Source organism: Schistocerca cancellata, chromosome 2, assembly GCF_023864275.1.
Source record: "Schistocerca cancellata isolate TAMUIC-IGC-003103 chromosome 2, iqSchCanc2.1, whole genome shotgun sequence".
NCBI lineage: Eukaryota > Metazoa > Arthropoda > Insecta > Orthoptera > Acrididae > Schistocerca > Schistocerca cancellata.
The window spans coordinates 672,527,310-672,552,823 of record NC_064627.1 but is presented as its reverse complement, the minus strand read 5'-3'; the positions used below and the strand labels follow the sequence as shown (position 1 = coordinate 672,552,823).

The window sequence follows — 25,514 nt, the reverse complement described above, 5'->3', positions numbered from 1 at the left end:
GAATTTTCTGAGCAGACCTTGAACATATATAATTTGGTTTTTTCTCTGGGACAATGAACAACGTTGACCCACACAATCCCTCTGTTCCAACCAAGGTTTTTAGGAGATTTTCCTTTGCTGTCAGGCAAATGTTGGAATTTGTAGTCCTCTCCCAAATATTCCCAGCTTTGTTTCCTTCCGGCCCATTCCTAGCCTCGTGAGATCTTTGGCCGAAGCCAGTCGTGACCCTATAACGGACAGGAACTAAAAAGTCCAAACTGCTCCTAGGAATAGGGAAAAATAAGATACGGTCAGCAGGCAGTGGTCGTCACGTGTCGCATCGCTCGACGGCATCCGCTGGCCGAGTTCCGCAATTTCTTAGTGCTCACCTGTCTACCTATTACAAGAAAGCTTCTCAGTGCAATTAATTCTGCGCCTCCTTCCGGTTCACATCGCGCTTGCGTATAACAAGACTGTTTCACATTCTTCCTGAAAATGACAACACATGCATTGATGGTCCATAAATATATACGTTCATAGTGACCACGTTGGTGAAATATTTAATCACGGTGTATGTTACAAAGATTGGCATATTAAGCACCCAGTCAAAAAATCAGACTCCATGAACAAAAATTAGCTGACTTCCAACGACTCAAGTGAAGTTTTAAATAGAGACCTGTAAACAGCTCTAGGTGTCCAGTCTACAAACCTCAGAGCTGTAGTGTTACATAAGACCGCAGTGATGGAGGACCTGTACTTTAAAGCTATGCGTGTTGTCCCTGTACAAATTAGGTCGAAAGGGATAGCGTACAAGATGTTACAGAAAAAGGCTAACTGGTTGTTGCTGATAATTTCTCGACGTTGTTGTTGTTGTGGTCTTCAGTCCTGAGACTGGTTTGATGCAGCTCTCCATGCTACTCTATCCTGTGAAAGCTTCTTCATCTTCCAGTACTTACTGCAGCCTACATCCTTCTGAATCTGCTTAGTCTCCCTCTACGATTTTTACCCTCCACGCTACCCCCCAATACTAAATTGGTGATCCCTCGATGTCTCAGAACATGTCCTACCAACCGATCTCTTCTTCTAGTCAAGTTGTGCCACAAGCTCCTCTTCTACTCAGTTCTATTCAATACCTCCTCATTAGTTATGTGATCTACCCATCTAATCTTCAGCATTCTTCTGTAGCACCACATTTCGAAAGCTTCTATTCTCTTCTTGTCTAAACTATTTATCGTCCACGTTTCACTTCCATACATGGCTACACTCCAAACAAATACTTTCAGAAACGACTTCATGACATTTAAATCTATACTCAATGTTAACAAATTTTTCTTCTTCAGAAACGCTTTCCTTGCCATTGCCAGTCTACATTTTATATCCTCTCTACTTCGACCATCATCAGTTATTTTGCTCCCCAAATAGCAAAACTTCTTTACTACTTTAAGTGTCTCATTTCCTAATCTAATTCCCTCAGCATCACCCGACTTAATTCGACTACATTCCATTATCCTCGTTGTGCTTTTGTTGATGTTCATATTATACCCTCCTTTCAAGACACTGTCCATTCCGTTCAACTGCTCTTCCAAGTCCTTTGCTGTCTCTGACAGAATTTCAATGTCATCGGCGAGCCTTGAAGTTTTTATTTCTTCTCCATGGATTTTAATACCTATTCCGAACTTTTCTTTTGTTTCCTTTATTGCTTGCTCAATATACAGATTGAATAGCATAGGGGATAGGCTACAACCCTGTCTCACTCCCTTCCCAACCACTGGTTCCCTTTCATACCCCTCGACTCTTATAACTGCCATCTGTTTTCTGTACAAATTGTAAATACCCTTTCGCTCCCTGTATTTTACCACTGCCACCTTTAGAATTTGAAAGAGAGTATTCCAATCAACACTGCCAAAAGCTTTTTCTAAGTCTACAAAAGCTAGAAATGTAGGTTTGCCTTTCTTTAATCTTTCTTCTAAGACATGTCGTAGAGACAGTATTGCCTCACGTGTTCCAACATTTCTACGGAATCCAAACTGATCTTCCCCGAGGTCGGCTTCTATCAGTTTTTCCATTTGTCTGTAAAGAATTCGCGTTAGTATTTTGCAGCTGTGACTTATTAAACTGATAGTTCGGTAATTTTCACATGTCAACACCTGCTTTCTTTGGGATTGGAATTCTTATATTCTTCTTGAAGTCTGAGGATATTTCGCCTGTATCATACATCTTGCTCACCAGATAGTAGAGTTTTGTCAGGACTGGCTCTCCCAAGGCCGTCAGTAGTTCTAATGGAATGTTGTCTACTCCGGGGGCCTTGTTCCGGCTTAGGTCTTTCAGTGCTCTGTCAAACTCTTCACGCAGTATCATACCTCCCATTTCATCTTCATTTACATCCTCTTCCATTTCCATAATATTGTCCTCAAGTACATCGCCCTTGTATAGACCCTCTATATACTCCTTCCACCTTTCTGCTTTCCATTCTTTGCTTAGAACTGGTTTTCCATCTGAGCCCTTGATATTCATGCAAGTGGTTCTCTTTTCTCCAAATGTCTCTTTAATTTTCCTGTAGGCAGTATCTATCTTACCCCTAGTGAGATAAGCCTCTACATCCTTACATTTGTCCTCTAGTTGGACAAATTTGTCCTCTAGTTGTTGCATTTGTTTAGCCATTTTGCACTTCCTGTCGATCTCATTTTTGAGACGTTTCTACTCCTTTTTGCCTGCTTCATTTACTGCATTTTTATATTTTCTCCTTTCATCAATTAAATTCAATATTTCTTCTGTTACCCAAGGGTTTCTACTAGCCCTCGTCTTTTTACCTATTTGATTCTCTGCTGCCTTCACTATTTCATCCCTCAAAGCTACCCAAACTTCTTCTACTGTATTTCTTTCTCCATTTCTGTAAATTCTTCCTTTATGCTCTCCCTGAAACACTGTACAACCTCTGGTTCTTTCAGTTTATCCAGGTCCCATCTCCTTAAATTCCCACCCTTTTGCAGTTTCTTCAGTTTTAATCTACAGTTCATAACCAATAGATTGTGGTCAGAGTCCACATCTGCGCCTGGAAATGTCTACCAATTTAAAACCTGGTTCCTAAATCTCTGTCTTACCATTATATAATCTATCTGATACCTTTTAGTATCTCCAGGGTTCTTCCATGTATACAATCTTCTTTCATGATTCTTGAACCAAGTATTAGCTATGATTAAGTTATGCTCTGCGCAAAATTCTACCAGGCGGCTTCCTATTTCATTTATTAGCCCCAATCTATATTCACCTACTACGTTTCCTTCTCTCCCTTTTCCTACTACCGAATTCCAGTCACCCATGACTATTAAATTTTCGTCACCCTTCACTATCTGAATAATTTCTTTTATTTCATCATACATTTCTTCAATTTCTTCGTCATCTGCAGAGCTAGTTGGCAAATAAAATTGTACTACTGTAGTAGGTGTGGGCTTCGTGTCTATCTTGGCCACAATAATGCGTTCACTATGCTGTTTGTAGTAGCTTACCCGTACTCGTATTTTTTATTCATTATTAAACCTACTCCTGCATTACCACTATTTGATATTGTATTTATAACCCTGTATTCACCTGACCAAAAGTCTTGTTCCTCCGGCCACCGAACATCACTAATTCCCAATATATCTAACTTCAATCTATCCATTTCCCTTTTTAAACTTTCTAACCTACCTGCCCGATTAAGGGGTCTGACATTCCACGCTCCGATCCGTAGAACGCCAGTTTTCTTTCTCCTGATAACGACGCCCTCTTGAGTAGTCGCCGCCCGGAGATCCGAATGGGGGACTGTTTTACCTCCGGAATATTTTACCCAAGAGGGCGCCATCATCACTTAATCATACAGCAAAGCTGCATGCCCTCGGGAAAAATTACAGCTGTAGTTTCCCCTTGCTTTCAGCCGTTCGCAGTACCAGAACAGCAAGGCCATTTTCGTTAGCGTTACAAGGCCAGATCAGTCAATCATCCAGACTGTTGCCCCTGCAACTACTGAAAAGGCTGCTGCCCCTCTTCAGGAACCACACGTTTGTCTGGCCTCTCAACAGATACCCCTCCGTTGTGGTTGCACCTACGGTACGGCTATCTGTATCGTTGAGCACTCAAGCCTCCCCACCAACGGCAAGGTCCATGGTTCAGTGGGGGGACGTATCGCTACTAAATTCATACCGTTCGTCACTTGGCCTTGATTTCTGTCCAGAATCCGAAAGAAACTCTATACAGAGGCAGTTCTGTTCCAGGACGAAAGCTGTTAAGTCCACTGAGCCAGGACGTGACAGCAATGGGCGAAAATGGCTCTGAGCACTTTGGGACTTAACTTCTGAGGTCACAAGTCCCCTAGAACTTAGAACTACTTAAACGTAACTAACCTAAGGACATCACACACGTCCATGCCCGAGGCAGGATTCGAACCTGCGATCGTAGCGGCCGCGCGGTTCCAGACTGTAGCGCCTAGAACCGCTCGGCCACTCTGGCCGGCAGGCAGCAATGGGTTCGAGATCGAAATTCACTGCAAGAATCGTCAGGAAATGTAGTCTACTTACGAAAGAGATAGCCTTAAAAACCCACGATCGACCGATACTTCGCTGTTCATCGTCATTACGTCATCCGTGACAGATAGGGCGGATAAAGGAAATGGAGAATATCCAAAGAAGAGCGGCACGTTTCGTTACAAATCGTTCACTATGCGTGAAAGCGTCAAGAGATGAGCATCAAACTCCAGTGGCAGGCGCCATTAGAGAGGCATTATGTATCATGGCGTAGTTTACCGTTAAAATTACGTGAGCATACTTTCCTAGAAGAGGCAACCAATATAGTTTCCTCCAACGTATATCTCGCGAAAACCATGAAGATAAAATTAGAGAAATTCGACCTCACAGGAGGGTTTTTACTAAGAATCGTTCTTCCTGTGTACCTCTGACGACAGGAACAAAAAGAGGGGAAGCGATGGTGATACATAAAGCATTCTCCATCAAACACCATAAACTGGGTTGCAGGGCGTAGGTGTAGATCTAGAGGAGTGTACGTGGACCTTCTCACAGAACAAGCCGTAGGATATAGCCACTGACTTGAGTTTTAGAGCGAATGAACGGGATTATCTCGAACAAGTTTCGCAGAAACATAGCAGCCCACGAAACTTTTTGAAACCATATGAGGAACTGATGTTCTAGCGTATTTGCATTGAGAATAGTCTGTCTAGACTCGATGAATCTATGCAATTCTGAATTTCTGCTGTTAATCACTCCAAAAGCAGAGAAACAGAATATTAAGATACGATTTCATGGGACATAATGGTCTGTTCACGGTGTTACCTGAACTAATAGGAGGTGCGGCCTTCATGAGAGGAGACAGAGGCAGCCTCGATTATTACACCAAAATGAGGACTGCCAAATACGCAAGTCGACTGTAGAAATGAATCGCTGAACCATTTCAGAGCAGATACAATGAAAAATAATAATTTCTTCAAGAAATTCTAAAAATCAACGATTGCGGTGGAGCTGCAATGCCGTTCCCGAATCCGTTTTTACAAAAGATAACAGTTCGGAACAGAAAGTTATGGCGCGTCAAATATAAGACATGGAGCGGTGACCTTTGAAGACAAACTGTTGAATTACCTTTGGTACGGCTTTGACATATACGGAAAACTTTAGAAACTTAGCCTAAAGAGCATTTTTGTCCTACTGTAAAGGACATGGATCCATGCTCTTTTGAGCAGCACTTCTGATCATCATTATTACTCTTAAAAGGCAAATTGCTGCCAGTGATCAGGCCAGTACCTCGATATAGATTTTGTAGTCTTACAATGGTATAGTTTTTCACGCTGACAATTACCAACGCACGAAGGTAAAAGTTGTGAGTTATTGTTTGATGAAAAGGAACTTGAGCATCTTCCCTAAAACAGTGCGTTAGCCTGAGCGAGGTACTGTTAGGTTTCTGTTACTCGTATTAGGAATTAAGTTAAAAACCGTTTCTTTTCGCCCCTCTACTCTGCGACAAATAAATGATAACACAGTATTTCGCGAAAATAGTACTAAATTTCACTCTAGATTATTGTTCATGATTTAAATGAATCTGTACTAAAACGAATAAAATCTGTAATAAATGAATCATATGGTAAAACATGACTGATAAATATCTAACAGTTGTGTACCCCAGCAAACGTTCTATACCTTGGTCACAACAAATTCGAATGTTTTCTGTTAATCAGTAACAAAATCTAAAGTAGAGGGCTGTTAAATCTGTATTGAATTAAAATGGGTAGGCATGAAATAATGTCAGTTCTGGCATGAACAAAAGTATTAATGAATAATGCTGACTCACTTGTAAACTTTGACAAAGATATAGCCCACTACCATCAATAGTAAGAATAAACCTTGTGCCTGGCGAAGAAAATTAAATATGGGTACTAGCGAGGAAAAGCTAAGGTTTCCAGTCGGGTGACAGCGCTTAAGTTCCTCGTCGTTTCTACGACTATCATACCTTATTCATTGCCAGTATACAACGGAAAAGTCTGTAGTCATACATATGGAAACACTAAGTTATCTTTTTATAGAGGAATCTACTCATCTCTGAGAAGAAGAGATTCATAAGAAGGAACAACAAGAAGAATAAAACCTATGCATAATATGGCTAAAATATTTTCAAATTTATCGTAGTCATTCCCAGAACAGATTTCGCTTTTAGGGCTAAAATATCACAGTAAACTTACTAGTGGTATTGCGTTACTACCCCTATTATGTACGTTAGCCTGCATCTTTGTTAATGGTCATCATTATTTTCTACAGTATGAGAACTAAAAAATCATAATCAGTTTTATCCAGGCTATTGGGCCTGATCTGCATAATCCCAGACAATAGTTTTCACTGCCTTTAGGATTAAATGGACACAATAGGCCTCATGTCAAATTCTGATTAGTTTCATGGATTTTAAAATTATCGATATCCAATTTCATGGCTATTAATGTTATCTATGTCCGAATTTAGACTTATGCATAGGTTGTATCTTATGCGCTCGGCCTTCCTGTAACGTCAGCTTCATCAATAGTTATGCACTTCGGCTGTTCCTTTAACTGTCAGATATATTGCCCAGCTGGTAAAGATGAAGGGCAAGCGTATAGTACCATCTCCAGCGTACTGCTTCCTTCCATTCCTGGATACTGCAGCTGCAGAATCGTCCAAAACAAATCATACGGACACCTTATCCCACTCCACAGTGCGACTGTTCCTCATTTGCTGCCGACCTTAAAAGGAGACCGGAAAGTCGCTTCATCACTGAACACAATGCGTTGTGCGAAAGTATTATCACTGTGAATAGCAATAAGAATCTCATTACAAAATGCCACACGTTTGCGTTTGTCATCAGGACGCAGAGCTTGTAACAGCTGTAACCGACGTCTCAAAACACGCCAAACTGTTGTTGTAGGCAGTTGTAGCTCCCGACTGGCAAGACGAGTTGATTTTGGAGGACTACGTTGGAAAGCAGTCTGAATTCGTGCAACATTTTCTTCAGGAACACGAGAGCGGCCAGGACTCTTTCCTTTACATACACATCATGCGTCTAGAAACTGTCGATACCATCTGCGAATGTTCCACCCATTCGGAGAACCAATTTGGTACCTCAACCTGAAACGTCTTTGCACTGTAATCACGGAATTGCACTTCTCAAACTCGAGAACAAAAAATGATTTATCCGTCGGAGTAGCCATTTTAAAAATATGACGGTTACCAACCAAAACAGAAGACAACTGGCACCTAGCGGCTATTAATATAAACTAGACTATGTATTCGTTTCTCCAATAACCGAACCGAGGTGCAGCGATCGATAGTTTGGACAAAATAATACTTTGTCATACGTATATTCTTTTTGAAACAGCCTGTATATTGAAGCCGCCCGCACCGTAGTTGCATACGCGCGAGTTCTTTGGTTGGTTCTAACAACAAATTACCACGACTGTGAAAATTATCAATACTTCATGATTAATTTGTTCTTTACATAACACTTATCTTGAAAAACAGGAGGAAAAATTTTTTTCGTAACGAGGTTGGAAATAAAAAAGGGACGTACCGGTACGAGAACTTTCAGTTAGATCAGTATAGTCATTTCATTTATATTATTGTATCTACATTTGTGACAAGTATAATTTGTAGCCTTTGGAGCAGTCCACGAATCAGGATGATACTCATCGTAGAAATATGGAAACCAGTAATTATTGCGACATACAGCATGTGTGATGTACGCCGATTTTTTGCATGTAGGCTACACATCCCAATTCAAAAATAACAGCGAAGTGCATAGCTACAACAATCGAAGAAAGAATGATCTACGCTATTCTGGGTTAAATCTGACTTTGACAAAATGTTTTAACATTTGCCAAATAGCGTTAAAAGTTTGACAGACAGCCAACCAACATTTAAAAACAAATTAAAAGATTTTCTGAATTACAACTCCTTCTACTCAAAAGATGAATTTTTAGGTATGAAGTAGTAACTGTAAAAAAAATAATAAGTGTTATTATTAGACGACTTTTGTTAAAGCGACACGTCCCACATCATTACGTTAATGTATGTATGTATGTATGCATAATCTTTCAGTGTCTCTACTGAAAACCAAACTTGGGTAACGTTCGTAAACGGTCCTAGGTCTTCACACAATTTAGCGGCTTATAACGCATATCGAAGCATTTCATCGTATTAATACAGACGACTGATGGGGTACGACTGACTGAATTTTTATGCATTCTTCTCTAGAAACTATCCCTCTGTTCTTTTCGATGATGTGCGATCAATATATAGTCGTTTTCAAAGTTCTTCGCCTGCATGTAAAAATAAACGTCGCAAGGCTGCACCAGCGTAGTACATTTGGGAGGGCTTAATTTAGCACTGCACGTTGGCAAAATAATGTGGGAATGGATGAAAATGTATCTATCTACCTGTTGCCAGATTCGATCCAGGTACCGCTTACTCACTCCGCTGCGGTCTAGCGACCATACTAAGTATATCGAGAGGTCTAAAATTAAAGCTCGATTTTCTCGAAAACGGTTGGGAGTTGCATCCTCCTATTTACAAATGTTTAAGTCCTAGTCGTGCCCTATACAGGGTGTTACAAAAAGGTACGGCCAAACTTTCAGGAAACATTCCTCACACACAAAGAAAGAAAATATGTTATGTGGACATGTGTCCGGAAACGCTTACTTTCCATGTTAGAGCTCATTTTATTACTTCTCTTCAAATCACATTAATCATGGAATGGAAACACACAGCAACAGAACGTACCAGCGTGACTTCAAACACTTTGTTACAGGAAATGTTCAAAATGTCCTCCGTTAGCGAGGATACAAGCATCCACCCTCCGTCGCATGGAATCCTTGATGCGCTGATGCAGCTTTGGAGAATGGCGTATTTTATCACAGCCGTCCACAATACGAGCACGAAGAGTCTCTACATTTGGTACCGGGATTGCGTACACAAGAGCTTTCAAATGTTCCCATAAATGAAAGTCAAGAGGGTTGAGGTCAGGAGAGCGTAGAGGCCATGGAATTGGTCCGCCTCTACCAATCCATCGGTCACCGAATATGTTGCTGAGAAGCGTACGAACACTTCGACTGAAATGTGCAGGAGCTCCATCGCGCATGAACCACATGTTGTGTCGTACTTGTAAAGGCACATGTTCTAGCAGCACAGGTAGAGTATCCCGTATGAAATCATGATAACGTGCTCCATTGAGCGTAGGTGGACGAAACTAAAATGAGCTCTAACATGGAAATTAAGCGTTTCCGGACACAGGTCCACATAACATATTTTCTTTATTTGTGTGTAAGGAATGTTTCCAGAAAGTTTGGCCGTACCTTTTTGTAGCACCCTGTATACCATGTCATTATAAATCTTATCGGTGAGGAGTAGTTCGTAAGTTCTCCTTGCTATCTCGGAATATCTTGGCATAGAGCGATTTCCGCTACTGTTTGTTCAGGTGTTCCCGCACTGCCACAAGCGGAAGTAATGTTTCCCTGTTCTTGATTCTGTACTGCTACTCTGCGTACAAAAGACATCTACTACTTTGTGTCTAATTTCCAAACCTAATTCCCTCAGCGGCACTATATTTAACTCTACAACATTCCCCTGTCTCGGGCATGGATGTGTGTGATGTCCTTAGGTTAGTTAGGTTTAAGTAGTTCTAAGTTCTAGGCGACTGATGACCTCAGAAGTTAAGTCGCATAGTGCTCAGAGCCATTTTACAACATTCCATTATCCTTGTTCTAATTTTGTTGATATTTGCTTACAACGCCATTTTAAGACACTAAACATCCCGTTGAACTAACATTCCAAGTCAATTTTCGTCTCTGACAGAATTACATGCCGTCGGCAAAACCTCAAAAAAAAAATTTTCTCCTCCGTGAACTTTAATTCTTCTATGTTCGCAGCTTGGTGTATATATAGATTGAGTAACATCTGGGAGAACCTACAATCCTGTCTCCTCTCATCTCAACTACAGTCTTCCTTTACTGTTCTTTTACTTTTATATATAGCTTTTTGCTTCTTGTTATTTGATTCCCGCTACCTTCAAAATTTCAAAGAGCACAAACTAGTCAACAGTGTCAAAAGCTTTCTCTAAATCTATGAATGTTGTAACCGTGGCTGTTCCTTCCTTCAGTCTATCTTATAGGATAGGTCTTAGCGTCAATATTGCCTCACGTGTCCTTAGATTTCTCCGGAACCCAAAATAATCTTCTGCAGTGTGGGTTTCTACCATTCTTTCCATTCTTCTGTGAATGAGGAGGACTAAATCGAATCGGGGAGAGAAGAAATATCTCGCACAACTTCAACTTGACTAAAACAAAGGTTCATTTTGCAGCACAGTTCCTGAGGCATCATGGGATCACCAGTCTGGTAATAGTGGCCATTTTGAGGGTTAACAATTGTAGAGGGAGAGCAAGGTTTGACTAAACTACGCAGGTACAAATATGTGTAGTTTGCTGTAGTTACGTAGAGGCGACGGGACATGCATAGGATAGGTTACCTTGGACAGCTGCACCAAACCAGCCTTTGGACCGATGACCACTATAACAAAAACCTAAACAGATATCGCACACGAATTTCGTCCCAAAAGGTAAATGACATTTTTGGGTATGGGAAGGGCATACGACAAGAGCATCGAAACAAAACTAACTTGCGTAATGCTTGCTGACTTTCATCTCTGGCTCTTCGGATGACATTACGCCAGAGCGAGTGGTTGGCATTGTCAAGATTCGTCCTCCATTACCACCAGCAGTCGAGAGTGAACCTTTGACAAGGACAGCCCCTTGTGCTTGCGAAAGGCCAGTAAAATCATTAAACAAAGGTCAGCCGAAGATCCCGAGACGAAACTATTTACGACTATATGCCAACAAGCGGCCTCGAAAACCTCAACAATGAAAATAAGTGTTCAGTTGTCGATCTTTCGCAGATCCTACATTAAGAGGAACAACTATTGAGAGAGAGATCGGGGGGAGGGGCGGGAGGTGGGAGGGGGAAACCCGGGAAGGTACTTTTGCCACACGACTTTAACCTCTTCATATAAAAACCATATCAAAATCACAGTACCTCAGAACTGGACTTGGAAAGCTTCCGAAAAGAGCACTAGGCAAATATTATCGTCCGGCTTTCGTGAGCAGCCTGTTCATATTGCAGTTAAGCAAAACTGATTTTATAAGTTTTTATTTCCTGAGTTCTCTTTGGGCGTACGTCGTAATACTCTCTCCGCAAAGACGAAACCAATTTTTGTTCAGGCCTTGTCCAGTTGCAGCAGTCATCCGTCACTGTACTACCCTGATTACAATACGATTCAGAAGCAAACAAAGAAAATATCTTACACTCTATGCAGAATCGCCGGGATGTGGACCCATAAGATTCCCGGCCCAACCTAAGCCATTGGTCCATGATGCCACTTACCGGAGGATTCGCTCATGCCACAGTCTCATTTACCGTGAGTTCCTATTACTTGGCAGTGGTGTGTGTGGCGCAGGCTTCAAGGATTCCAAAAAACTGAAGAAAAGCAACGGAAGTGACTACCGCAGCGCGAGGCGACTTGTATTGCTGCCTACTGCGTGTTCACCTACTTGGCGCTGTGTCTAGTATGCGAAGCAAACTAGTTTGTTCGCGAGGAACGTGTATGTAGATGCCAAGGTCAAGGAAGCCCGGTTCACTAAAAGTTACGTAAGTATGGGATGGCAGAGGTCAACATTTTTCGTACTATTACTTTGGTGTTTGACAAATGATTTGTGTACAGGTATACAGTATGGAACGGTATAAACATATGGAAACATCAAAAACACAACACATTGCCATGTCTGACACGGAGTAGGATACCAACAGGCATTTAAAACAGCTTCCAGGCGTGTCGAAATGGATAAATACAGGTCCTGTGTCTTTTTCAAGGGAACCTTGTACCAGTCCTCCTGCAAAATATTGACAGGTTCAGATGCCGAAGATGGAAGCGGAGGGCGACCACACACCCTTCTCTACAGATGAGATCACAAAGGCTAAATAACATTGAGATCTGGTGACTTGTGGCTAGGGAGATGCGACGCTGCATCCTCGTGCTCACGAGATCAGTCCCGGATAACGCGAGCCGTGTGAACAGGGGTCCTGTCATCTTGGAATGCAACATCACCATTGGGGAACAAATTTGGTACAATGGGATGGACCTAACCAGCCAAAATGGTCTCATAAACCTTGGGAGTAATGTTACCTTGCAAAGTAATCATGAGACACATGGAATATCACGATATACTCTGAAACGCCAAAGAAGCTGGTACACGCATGCGTATCCAGACACAGAAATATGTAAGCAGGCAGAATACGGCGTTGCTGTCGGCAACGCCTATACAGGGTGGTCCAATGATCGTGACCGGGCCAAATATCTCACGAAATAAGCGTCAAACGAAAAAACTACAAGGAACGAAACTTGTATAGCTTGAAGGGGGAAACCAGATGGCGCTGTGGTTGGCCCGCTAGATGACACTGCCATAGGTAAAACGGATATCAACTGCGTTTTTTTTTTAAATACGAACCCCCATTTTTTATTACATATTCGTGTTAGTACGCAAAGAAATATGAGTGTTTTAGTTGGACCACTTTTTTCGCTTTGTGATAGATGACGCTGTAATAGTCACACAACAATTTTAGACGAACGGTTGGTAACAGGTAGGTTTTGTAAATTAAAATACAGAACGTAGGTAGGTTTGAACATTTTATTTCGGTTGTTGCAATGTGATACATGTACCTTTGGGAACTTATCATTTCTGAGAACGCATGCTGTTACAGCGTGATTACATCTACATTACCTGTAAATACCACATTAATGCAATAAATGCTCAAAATGATATCCGTCAACCTCAATGCATTTGGCAATACATGTAACGGCATTCCTCTCAACAGCGAGTAGTTCGCCTTCCGTAATGTTCGCACATGCATGACAATTCGCTGACGCATGTTATCAGGCGTTGTCGGTGGATCACGATAGCAAATATCCTTCAACTTTCCCCACAGAAAGAAATCCGGGGACGTCAGATCCGGTGAACGTGAGGGCCATGGTATGGTGCTTCGACGACCAATCCACCTGTCACGAAATATGCTATTCAATACCGCTTCAACCGCACGCGAGCTATGTCCCGGACATCCATATGTTGCAAGTACATCGCCATTCTGTCATGTAGTGAAACATCTTGTAGTAACATCGGTAGAACATTACGTAGGAAATCAGCATATATTGCACCATTTAGATTGCCATCGATAAAATGGGGGCCAATTATCCTTCGCCCCGTAACCCCGCACCATACATTAACCCGCCAAGGTCGCTGATGTTCCACTTGTCGCAGCCATCGTGGATTTTCCGTTGCCCAATAGTGCATATTATGCCGGTTTACGTTACCGCTGTTGGTGAATGACGCTTCGTCGCTAAATAGAACGCGTGTAAAAAATCTGTCATCGTCCCGTAATATATCTTGTGTCCAGTAGCAGAATTGTACACGACGTTCAAAGTCGTCGCCATGCGATTCCTGGTGCATAGAAATATGGTACGGGTGCAATCGATGTTGATGTAGCATTCTCAACACCGACGTTTTTGAGATTCCCGATTCTCGCGCAATTTGTCTGCTACTGATGTGCGGATTACCCGCGACAGCAGCTAAAACACCTACTTGGGCATCATCATTTGCTGCAGGTCGTTGCTGATGTTTCACATGTGGCTGAACACTTCCTGTTTCCTTAAATAACGTAACTATCCGGCGAACGCTCCGGACGCTTGGATGATGTCGTCCAGGATACCGAGCATCATGCATAGCACACGTCCGTTGGGCATTTTGATCACAATAGCCATACATCAACACGATATCGAACTTTTCCGCAATTGGTAAACGGTCCATTTTAACACGAGCAATGTATCACGAAGCAAATACCGTCCGCACTGGCGAAATGTTACGTGATACCACTTACTTATACGTTTGTGACTATTACAGCGCCATCTATCACAAAGTGAAAAATGTGGTCCAACTAAAACATTCATATTTCTTTACGTACTACACGAATATGTTAAAAAATGAGGCTTCATATTTAAAAAAAATATGCAGTTGATATCCATTTGACCTATGGCAGCGCCATCTGGCGGGCCAACCATAGCGCCATCTGGTTGCCCCCTTCAAGCTAGACGAGTTTCGTTCTTTGTAGTTTTTTCGTTTGATGCTTATTTCATGAGATATTTGGCCCGGTCACTATCAATGGACCACCCTGTATAAGACAAGAAGTGTCTGGCCGCAGTTCTTAGATCGGTTACTGCTGCTACAATGGCAGGTTATCAAGATAAGTGAGTTTGAACATGGTGTTAAATAGTCCGTGCACGGGCGATGGAACACAGTGTATCCGAGGTAGCAATGAAGTGGGGATTTTCCCGTACGACCATTTCCGAGAGTACCGTGAATATCAGGAATCCGGTAAAACATCAAATCTCCGACATCACCGCGGCCGGAAAAAGATCCTACAAGAACGGGACCAACGACGACTTATGAGAATCGTTCAACGTGACAGAAGTGCAACCCTTCCACAAATTGCTGCAGATTTCAATGCTGGGCCATCAACAAGTGTCAACGTGCGAACCATTCAATGAAACATCATCGATATGGGCTTTCGGAGCCGAGCTCCCACTCGTGTACCCTCGATGACTACGACACAAAGCTTTACGCCTCGCCTGGACCCGTCCACGCCGACATTGGACTGTTGAGGACTGGAAGCATGTTGCCTGGACGAACGAGTCTCGTTTCAAATTGTGTCGAGCGAATGGAATCATGAATACATGGACCCTGCATGTCAGCAGAGAAATGTTCAAGCTTGTGGAGGCTCTGTAATGGTGTGGGACGTGGGAAGTTCGAGTGATATGGGACCCCTGACACATCTAGATACGACTCTGACAGGTGCACGTGCGTAAGCATCCTGTCTGATCACCTGCGTCCATTCATTTCCATTGTGCATTCCGACGGACTCTGGCAATTCCAGCAGGACAATGCGATACCCCAGACGTCCAGAATTGATACAGAGTGGTTCCAGGAACACTCTTCTGAGTTTTAACACTTTCGCTGGCCACCAAACTCCCCAGACGTGAACATTATTGGGCATATCTGGGATGCCTTGCATCGTGCTATTCAGAAGAGATCTCCACTCCCTCGTACTCTTCCGGATTTATGGACAGCCCTCCAGGATTAATGGTGTCAATTCCCTCCAGAACCACTTCAGACATTAGTCGAGACCACTGCACGTCGTTTTGCGGCACTTCGGCGAGCTCGCGGGGGTCTTACACGATATTAGGCAAGTGTACCAGTTTCTTCGGCTCTTCAGTATAGTTGCCCAAACCATCAGCAAACCGCCACCACGAAAATTCGGCCAGAAGTTGGAAACAGTGTGGACCGAGAATCATGCGTCCAAACGACCTTCTCCCATTGCTCCATAGCCTAGGTTTTAGGGCTTCGGCACCACGTTTAGCTGTTACGGGCAGCTCGTCCTGCAGTTCCTTGCTTTGTATTGTTTGGATGCTGAAAAGAGTTCACCAGTGCTAAATTCAGTTCTGCGGTGCCTTCCGGGGCTGTCGTCCTCTTACTTTGCGTCACAATCCTCATCAATGACCGTGTGTCGCGATCACTCAACACACACTTTCGTCCGCGTTACGACTTAGCGGTTGATGTTTTTCTGCTTCCCCTGGATGTGGTATAAATCTCTGATACGTTGCCTCTTGCCCGCAAACACTTCGGCTACCTCGGTTACGAAAGCTCTCACCATACGAGCTCCAACAATTCGCTTAGCTCCAACATAATGCTTTCACGCCTACACAGAAACCAGTTCTGGCGACGACTGACATTTTCAATGTATTGAGGACGCATAGGTGCCGTTCGTGGTCAAATGCTGAATACTAACTTGTAGGCGTGGCTAGTATTTGCATGTATGTTCAAGCATACATTTCTCGTGTGTTTTCATATTTTTGTCCAATCCTTTTATGTTTTCAATAGCAGAGACATTTAAAAATCTTAAATAGAATTAATTCTTAGAAACCTAAATAGGAAATATTAATTTTCAAAAGGAAATACAGGAATATTCTGAGCTTGCCCGCTCAGAAATTTTTCACCTGGTCCATTCTTGAGTGGAATGAGCATCAGAGTATTTAGCTTACAACAATTTCTGTCCCGCAGTACAAAGGTTTTGTGCGGATGTCTCGCGGCAGAGGCCGCGCGGCACGCCTCGTGTAGCCGTTGGCTCAGCTGGCGGCCCTGCTGACCGCACCGCTACTGCGTGTACTGACCGAGTTTCTGCAGCGCGTGCTGTGGCCATATCTGCCACTGGTTATCAGCACGGCCAGCTGACGGAACATTTACGGCGCAACACTTGGCTAGGCTTTCTGTCTTTCAAGTCAGTCAGGCGAATGGTTTTTCCTCATTGCAAGTCTTATCCTGTATTTAATTTCCCATTTCCCTGTCGCTTCTGACACGAAACCGAAGCTTACGAACGCCGGTTCACCTAGCTCCGTTTTTCCGCATTCTGTGACGACCGCTTCGGTAAAAGGCCAACGTCATGCGACAGAAGCATGTTTTCATAGTTGGGATCAGTTATTGAAGAAGGCAGATAATTGGCGTATCCGTAGTTATATGAGTTATTGCAAATAAGTAAGAACATGTTTTCGGATGGTTTTTATTTACATCACTAACGGGAAAATATACGGGCTGAACCGAATTTCACCGACAAGTTTTCTGAGACCGTTCACGGATGTCTTATGAGTATTTTGGTATAAGGGTCTCTAGTAACTCGTTATAGAGTCGTTACTATAATTGCAATTTGAGTTATAAGGAGCATTTAAATGAAAGCGAGGCAGGTGGAAAAATGTAAACTCTTTATTGTTTCAGAAGTAATCCCATAACTGTTAATACATTTATCCCACTGTGAAACGCCGGTCGTGGTGGCCGAGCGGTTCTAGGCGCTTCAGTCCGGAACCGCGCGACTGCTACGGTCGCAGGTTCGAATCCTGCCTCGGGCATGGATATGAGGTTAGTTAAGTTTAAGTAGTTCTAAGTTCTAGGGGACTGATGACCTCAGTCCCATAGTGCTCAGAGCCATTTGAACCATTTTGAACCACTGTGAAAGAAGACAGAGCCTTCATTGAAAAATGTTTGCGGTTGCCTATGGAAACATGATTGTACGCAGGTTTGCACCTTTTCGTCCGAAGGAAGTCGATGGCTACGAATGTCTCTCTCCAAGACGCCAAAACTATAAAAATCGCTTGGGAACTGTGTGGAAGATGTGTAAGGGGTTCCCAGCGAAACTTCTGCAGCGCAATCGAAACAACCTTGGTGACATATGGACCCGCCTCTATATAGTTCCGATCTCTCCCCCTGCGTTGTCCATATTTCTGGAGCTCTGAAGAAAGACATTCGTGGCCATAGGTTTGCTTTGGACCAAGAGATCCACGTCTGGCCACAATCATGGTTCCTCAGGCAACCGCAAACATTTTTCCATGTTGGCACGGGCCGCCTTGTCTCACAGCGGGATAAATGTATTAACAGTTATGATGATCGATTTTGAAATAATAAACAGTTTACTTTCTTATTTCCATCTGCCTCGTTTTCAGTTGGTGCCTCTTGTATTTGGTTTGTTACCGCAATTAGCTTAGTTTCCGTGATTTTACAACTGTAAGAAAGCCTTTAATATACGATCATCAAACCGCACAACACAAAACACATAGTGAAGCAACAAACCTCAGATGCAAAATTATATTTACGGTATTATCGCTGCGGTAGCAACTCAGCGTAGCGGCGTTGTGCCGCTCTTCAACCACATTCATTGAACTTATCCACGAGATGCATGTCGGCAAACTCTTCGCTAATAAACCAATCTGCTCTGCGGTGTATCACTGTTAACGTACAAGTAACGATGACGGAGAACAAAAACAAAAAATGTCCAAATGTGTGCGAGTTCTTAAGGGACCAAACTGCAGAGGTCATCGGTCCCTAGACTTACCCACTACTTAAACTAACTTAAACTAACCTATGGTAAGAACAACTGACACACCCATGCCCGAGGGAGGACTCGAACCTCCGGCGGGAGGGGACGGACTCAGAAACGAGCAACAGTGAATGCAAATTTTAGGCGGAACAGTATAATGGGCAGTACTGTTGTCAATAGAATGGAGTAAATTTGTTTCCCAACAAGACACACAATGCACATTTGTTCTATTGGAATACAGATGCAAAGATAAATGGGTGTAATGAATCAGAGGAATTTCAACTTTCAGGGTGTCTCAAACCTTTTGGGTCAAATTGAAACACATGATAGTGGATCTTCAACCGATTATGTTGAGACAGGGAATTAATGGTCTAAAATGCATATTTATTGTGTTATGGGCATACGCAGCGCACACCGCAACATAGCTCATACTAACTGTTCGCAACGGCGCATTCTCTCAAAGATCCCCGTGTCTTTTGTACCAGGAGACAGGCATCTTGGACGCTAGCAAGCAGGTCTTCATCCGTTTCTAAGGGGTTTCATACACCAACAGCTTCACGTAATCCCAGAGGAAAAAGTCCACAAGTGTGAGATCCTGCGATAGTGCTGACCATGCGAGAGGACCTCCCCTTCCAGGCCAACGATGAGGCTACGTGTCATTCAGGACATTAATTTCGGACTGGGCTGGTGCACCGCCCAGTTGAAACCACACCCTTTCACGGACAACAAGGAGTACTGTCTCCGAGGATGGCGCTCGTCACATGACACGCGTGCTCTGAGCTAAGTTGTGTCAGTATGTCTGTTTGGTGGTCAGTGGCGTACGCTGTTTATCACCAGCTGCCTGTTCCAGTGCACAACAGACAACCGGGATCTCTACAAGAATGCGGCAGAACTGCTTGCCCCATTGCAATACATGCTCTGAGGCGCGGTTGTCGCTTTGAACAATTACTGCCGGCTGGAATGGCCGAGCGGTTCTAGGCGCGGGCGCTACAGTCTTGAACCGCGTGACCACTACGGTCGCAGGTTCGAATCCTGCCTCGGGCATGGATGTGTGTGATGTCCTTAGGTTAGTTGGGTTTAAGTAGTTCTAAGTTCTAGGGGACTGATGACCTCAGATGTTAAGTCCCATAGTGCTCAGAGCCATTTGAACCATTTAAACAATTACTATGAGCTGCGTTGTTGTTATCCAGCGTACGCTGTGTATCTCATAACATAATAAATATGCATTTCCTACCCTTGGTTCCCTATCTCAATATAATCGGCTTTGGACCCACTATCACCTGATTCAATTTGACCCAAAAGGTTTGGGACACCGTGTATTCTGTGACGAGCCATTGGAAAGTACATCTACATCTACAGTGCATGGGAAATGGTATGTCCCATCGTACCGGCAATTAAGGCTTTTTCCCGTTCCGTGAACGTATGGAGCGCGGGAAGAATGACCGTTTTTAAATGCCTCGGTGCGTTCTGTAATTAATCTAACCTTCTCCTCACGATCCTTATAGGAGTGATATGAAGGGAGGTCCTTACACCAAAATGCTCGAGAAATATCCCGAAACAACATCAGAAATTGTGTTGGCGATGTTCGACTTCACTCTATGTATGTGGAAATTACTATTGTAGGATGTAAGGTCCGCCAGTTAAGTGGAAATTACTGTTATCTGTAGAGGACTGTTATTTATATTTGAGGATATCTTTCGAAAGTACCTTAAGAGCGTGAGAAACGCCACTGGTTAGAAAATAATTGTACACATATTGAAGAAATTCCACACAATGACCGTAAATATGTTTCATTTCATCGCTAGAGAAAAAAAAAAATTCTTTGATTTCAGGCAACGACCTTGCCGCAGGAGACAATACATCCAAATGTATGACTATTCATATATAAGAAACTATTCGTAAGTTGACTTCAAGATATTTACTCAGCTAAATAGAAAACTTATGAGCAACAGTATTAAAAATGTTTCTTGCCCATAATATTTTGTTTTGTATCTTGAGATTATTACAGATAATTGAAATACACCATCAGAAGCAGGATTCTGGAAATAAGATTCTGCCTTGAACAAACACAAGTCCTCTTTGTTTAACACCTGAACACGGCAAAATTTTACCATCGTCAGTGGGTTCGTTTATTATCTTATTGTCACGTACTGTTATTTATGTGGCTGTCTGAGATTTGCAGTACATTATATAATAAAATCCAGATTGCTGCCATGGCAGTTAAATGATGTATTTATTATGATGTGTCCATTTCGGCTAGAATGCCATCTTCAGACTATCTGCGAAAATGATGATAATGTTTGGTTTGTGGGGCGTTCAACTGCGCGGTCGTCAGCGCCCGCACAAAGTTCCAATTTTTACACAGTCCATTTTCTTTTCACAATCCAATCTAGTCACTCTCACAAATGATGATGATGAAATGATAAGGACAACACAAACACCCAGACCCTGGGCAGAGAAAATCCCCAACCCGATCGGGATTCGAATCCGGGACCCCGTGATCCAGAGGCAGCGACGCTAAGACTATCTGCGAAAGTGACATAATATTTTATATTTTATTGTAATGTTAGTTAACCATATTTTCTGATAAACTGTGCAAATTTGGTAGTTTTTCAATACATCATCAGTAATCACTGTTACTCTGTATCATATTAAAACATGGTGTAGATTTACGACTCCTATGCTATGAGCTGTTTTGAGGTTTGCCCCTATTGTTTGATCTTTTCTTGTAATTTTTTATAATTTGACGCTTTGTCATATATGACAGAGGGTCCAACTATCAATCTGTCAAATCCGACGATAAAACTTCATATTTTACAAATTACAGTAAAGGACCATTAACAACGGGAGCAAACCACAGAATCGCTGATGATATATGGACGTAAGCACCACATTTTTATGCCAGAAAATATGATTAACAAACATAATAATAAAACAAAAAATTATATCTCACTTTCATAGATGGTCTGAAGATGGCATTATAACCGAAATGTATCCATCACAATAAATACATCATTAAACTACAATAGCAGTTACGTAAATTTTATTACATAATGTCTGTAAGAGATATCTTCTACGCCGCAGGCCAATTTGATGGTAAATTTAATGTTTTGTTCGAGTTTGTCGTTTTTTGTTGATTTCGCTTTTTCATGCCTCTACAAGGTATGTAACGAGTGCGAGGTACAAGGCCCAGCTTACACACCCTGTGGAGGCATGAGAAAGCGGAGTTAACAAAAGATGATAAACTGGATCAAAATATCAGCCGCACAGCAAATGTCATTCAGTCACATAAATATCAGTATGTGATACTTAGAAAATAAATGAACCCACTGACGATGATGAAAGTTCACAGAAACATGTTTGGGTTTTAAACAAGAAGAATTTGTGCTCGCTCAAGGAAGAACCGTATTTTAGTTATTACATATTAGAAAGCAAACTTGGAGCAGAAGTCAGCATCAACCACAAGATGAATAGAACTCTATTTTGACATCTACGGTGCAGCTGAAAGTCCATCACTTCTCACTGAGGGCCTAAACAGCGTCCAGTTTATAACTGGAATATTTCGAAATTGCGGTGAATACGTAGAAATTAAAGTGGGAGACTCCAGAACTAAATTTCAGAAAGCACTTACCCTAGATTTGGGCAGATTTTTTAGAGCGTTTTGGGATGGATTCATATTGGCAAGCGCAGGTGTGGAGCAGAGTATGTGCGATCCAGTACTTGCGAACGCGCCGAGTGGCAAACGAAGACTGTGAGCATAGATTATCGGGCGATCAGTGCTTCTGGCAACGTGGTTTTTAACGTCACCTCGTTCCCGTTGCGCCTCTGGTTGCGATCTTTTTAATCCTGGCGCCAATAGTTTTCTCCGTCTCTGACAGGTGGTGACACTGTGCTGCGGGCAGCTAGTACAGCCATCCTGCCGGCAGATGGTGACTGCGACTGTACCTGCAACTCGCGCAGTTACTTCAAGTCGCACTTCTTTTCACTGAGCTTTACAGAATTTACTCTACTACAGTAAAAAAAACTATTCAAAACGAAAGTTTGCATTTTGTCGTTTCAGCACTTCATGTTAACTTTAGAAGGAACGATATCTCTGTTGAACATGTACTTCCTTAGACAGCGCAAGCCGACAAGTGCTTCATGTTTGCAAGAGCCCTCACCAGTCAAATTTCGGTATGTTTTTTTTTATTTTTTTTATTTTTTTATTTAGTTTCCGGCCATTTTCTGATGAGGTGAAGATTTTCTAACGAAGCGGTCGTCAACGAACCCTCCATGAAGTTTCTTGAGTACAGAATGTTCAACTTCCAATAGAATCGGCACAACCGCCTTAATACTAGGTTTTAAGGAACGTGTACTACATACAGCACATAGTTACTGACGGTTGATCAATGAATGTTCCATTCCGCCAAGGTACTACTGAAATTTCCTGAAGGATTAAGAGTCTGCCCCAGACAAGGAATCGATGTACTGAACACTATTACATCAGTATTATTTCATTTGCAGATTAATAATTGTAGCTATTATGAGTAATATGTTTTTAGGTTGGTTGGTACCTCCAAGCAGCGTGGCACAAGTAAGCAATCAATGATCATTTTCCCCTAGGCAGCAGGTCAGGTATTGGAGTGTGGACGCATGGCCGCAAAACCGACAGTCTGTACTGAAGGCGTAGTCCACTTCGCGACACTGTTACATCCGTGCCGAAACCTTCAGATAGTAAATTATTTGATGTGTTTATGGGAAGACTCTTAAAACTACAGTACGTCACTGAAGTGGGTATATATTAATCACTACCTACACCCCCAGCATCCTACGTAAATGTACGATCTGCAACTAATATACAACTGTAACCAACGAAATTTCACTTTTTTTCTGTGTCTTTAATTTGAAGTGCTGAGCATGAAAATGGTCGTTGAGATGCAAGCTATGCTCTAGTTTTTTAGCTAGTCCACTTTTGCCGAATTACCCTTAAAATATCCGTATTTAGAGACCGTTGTAATGTCGCTGAAGGTAAAATCGATTCTCCTATAGTTTTTATAAAGTTACTGGAGATTCTCTTAAGACTGAACAGCAGTAATCAGCCAGTATTGGTGTACAGCAGTAATCAGTCAGCACTGGTATATTCCACTTTACCTTTGTACATTTCTTGCATCTCAGAATTTTCATGGAGGAAATGTTCTTCATTTTCGTCGCCTGCAGTTTTCGGGGTAGACGTCCTAGCCGCAACGCAAGAAGGGTAGCTTTCATGACGAGTTTCACCTTGGATTCCCATATCACTGCAGAATATTTTCGGATAGATCCTTGTAGTTGGTGCCTTCACACTTCTAAAGAAGTTGGCAGATTTCTTGAACAAAGAAATTAGCTGGTCAACTTCTCATTACCTGTAAAAATACGTCTGAATTATTAGAATGGTCAGCAGTAGGTGGATTGTTCGTGAGTATTTTGTGTAATATCGATGTAAGTAACTGTCTCGCAGGTCTGTCTGACTGATTCTGTTAAGTAACGGTTCATACTTGAAAGACTGTTCGGAGAGGATGTGGTGATATTATAGTGGTGCAGTCTAATGTTAGAAGTCGATTTTCGGTGATAAGTACTGTGACACGGAAAAATTACATCTCTTATTGTAGCTGGAGATAAGGATGTAAAAGGCCTATTACGTCATCCTTAAAATCACAAATCTACTCTACTTGTCAAATTGCTGATTGAATGCGAACTGTTGAGATAAAATTATTAAATAACCTTAAACCTCCAGAAGAGGTTCCCGAAGAAAACTGATCCTTCACTTACACTGTTTATATGGTTGCAGCAAATGCATAATGGTTCGTTGTTAGTGGGAGACGAAAGCGGTATGTGTGAAGGTAAGTGTGTACATCTGAGCTTCCCGACACTGGCGTCCCGTCCACGCATTAGAGCGACTCTGGGGCGGAAGCTACACGCACGTGGGACATGCCAGGCAGCCCAAAGCCAGCACCACGAAGACGAAAGAATATTGCACGTTCTTATTGTAATTCACCTCTGATGTTCCCTGTACGAAAAAAATAAACGGATTGAGGAGGCGTGGAAATATCATGCCAGCAATATGTGGAAGACAAATAGCTAAAGGTACTGCTACGCATTCTCTTAGAGCAAGTTCCTCTAATTTATAAATAAGACCCAAAAACTAAAGGAAGAAGATTCAAAATACATCTAATGTCTGGCCAAGAGCACTTAAAAAAAACTGCACATGGTGGGAACATAGAAAGAGGCTCTAAGTGCAGACTATGTGGTGCGGTGGATGAATTACCACCATATTTAATCTTCCGATGCGAAGCACTGAGGCCAAAAGAACAAAATACTTCAGTCATTAATTGCAGAAGAAACTGTGACTAATGGAGATCTAGTAAAGTGACGATTACTGGTTATTTTTTCTGGAATGTCAGGGAGAGATACCGAAAAATAAACTTAATTTCAGTGTGAACAACAGGGGTCTGAAGACCACTGTTCTTTTGTCTCCCTGGTTAGATCAAATGAAATCAAAAGAAAGAAGAGGGTTAGGAGAAAAATCATGTTTCTCACTAACTGAAACATTTGTGATCATTCATTTGACTATTTTATTGCCTCATGAACTTGTTCCAGCGCTCTATATGTCAATGACGTTATCTGCTTATATCTGATACACTCAAAGTCCTCGGAAATTTGAACAACATATTCTAACATTTCTCCTCTTTTACTACTTACATCATTACCACATTATTTTTGCTTCTTACCTCTGAATACAATCAACAAACAGAGCTTGTTTTCCAGATTTTTTCCCAAGTTCCTCTTAGTATGCCTTCTCGTCTGCCCAGCAGTTTGTTGCTGTCAGTTTCGTTCCTCTTCAGTAGTTTTCCACCAGTACCTTAATTTTATGGAATATCCTATTACAGATCTTCGAATTTTTTCGTGAACTAGAGAGAACCATTTGCGAACTAATGTACACTATCAGATCAAAAGTATGGAAACAACTTTTAGCTAACATTAATATGGGATGCGTCTACCCTT

The 25,514-nt window shown here is 42.2% G+C and overlaps 1 protein-coding gene across 1 annotated transcript in view; it reads right to left on the bottom strand.

Annotated features, from left to right (window-relative positions):
- LOC126162393 (adenosine deaminase-like) overlaps positions 1-22,263 on the bottom strand; it is a 173,585-nt gene extending 151,322 nt beyond the window's left edge. The window contains exon 1 of the mRNA XM_049918871.1: positions 22,129-22,263. Within this exon, the coding sequence (XP_049774828.1) occupies positions 22,129-22,173 (45 nt within the window). The 5' untranslated portion in view covers positions 22,174-22,263. The remainder of the gene's footprint in view (positions 1-22,128) is intronic.
- Between the last annotated feature and the right edge of the window lie 3,251 nt (positions 22,264-25,514).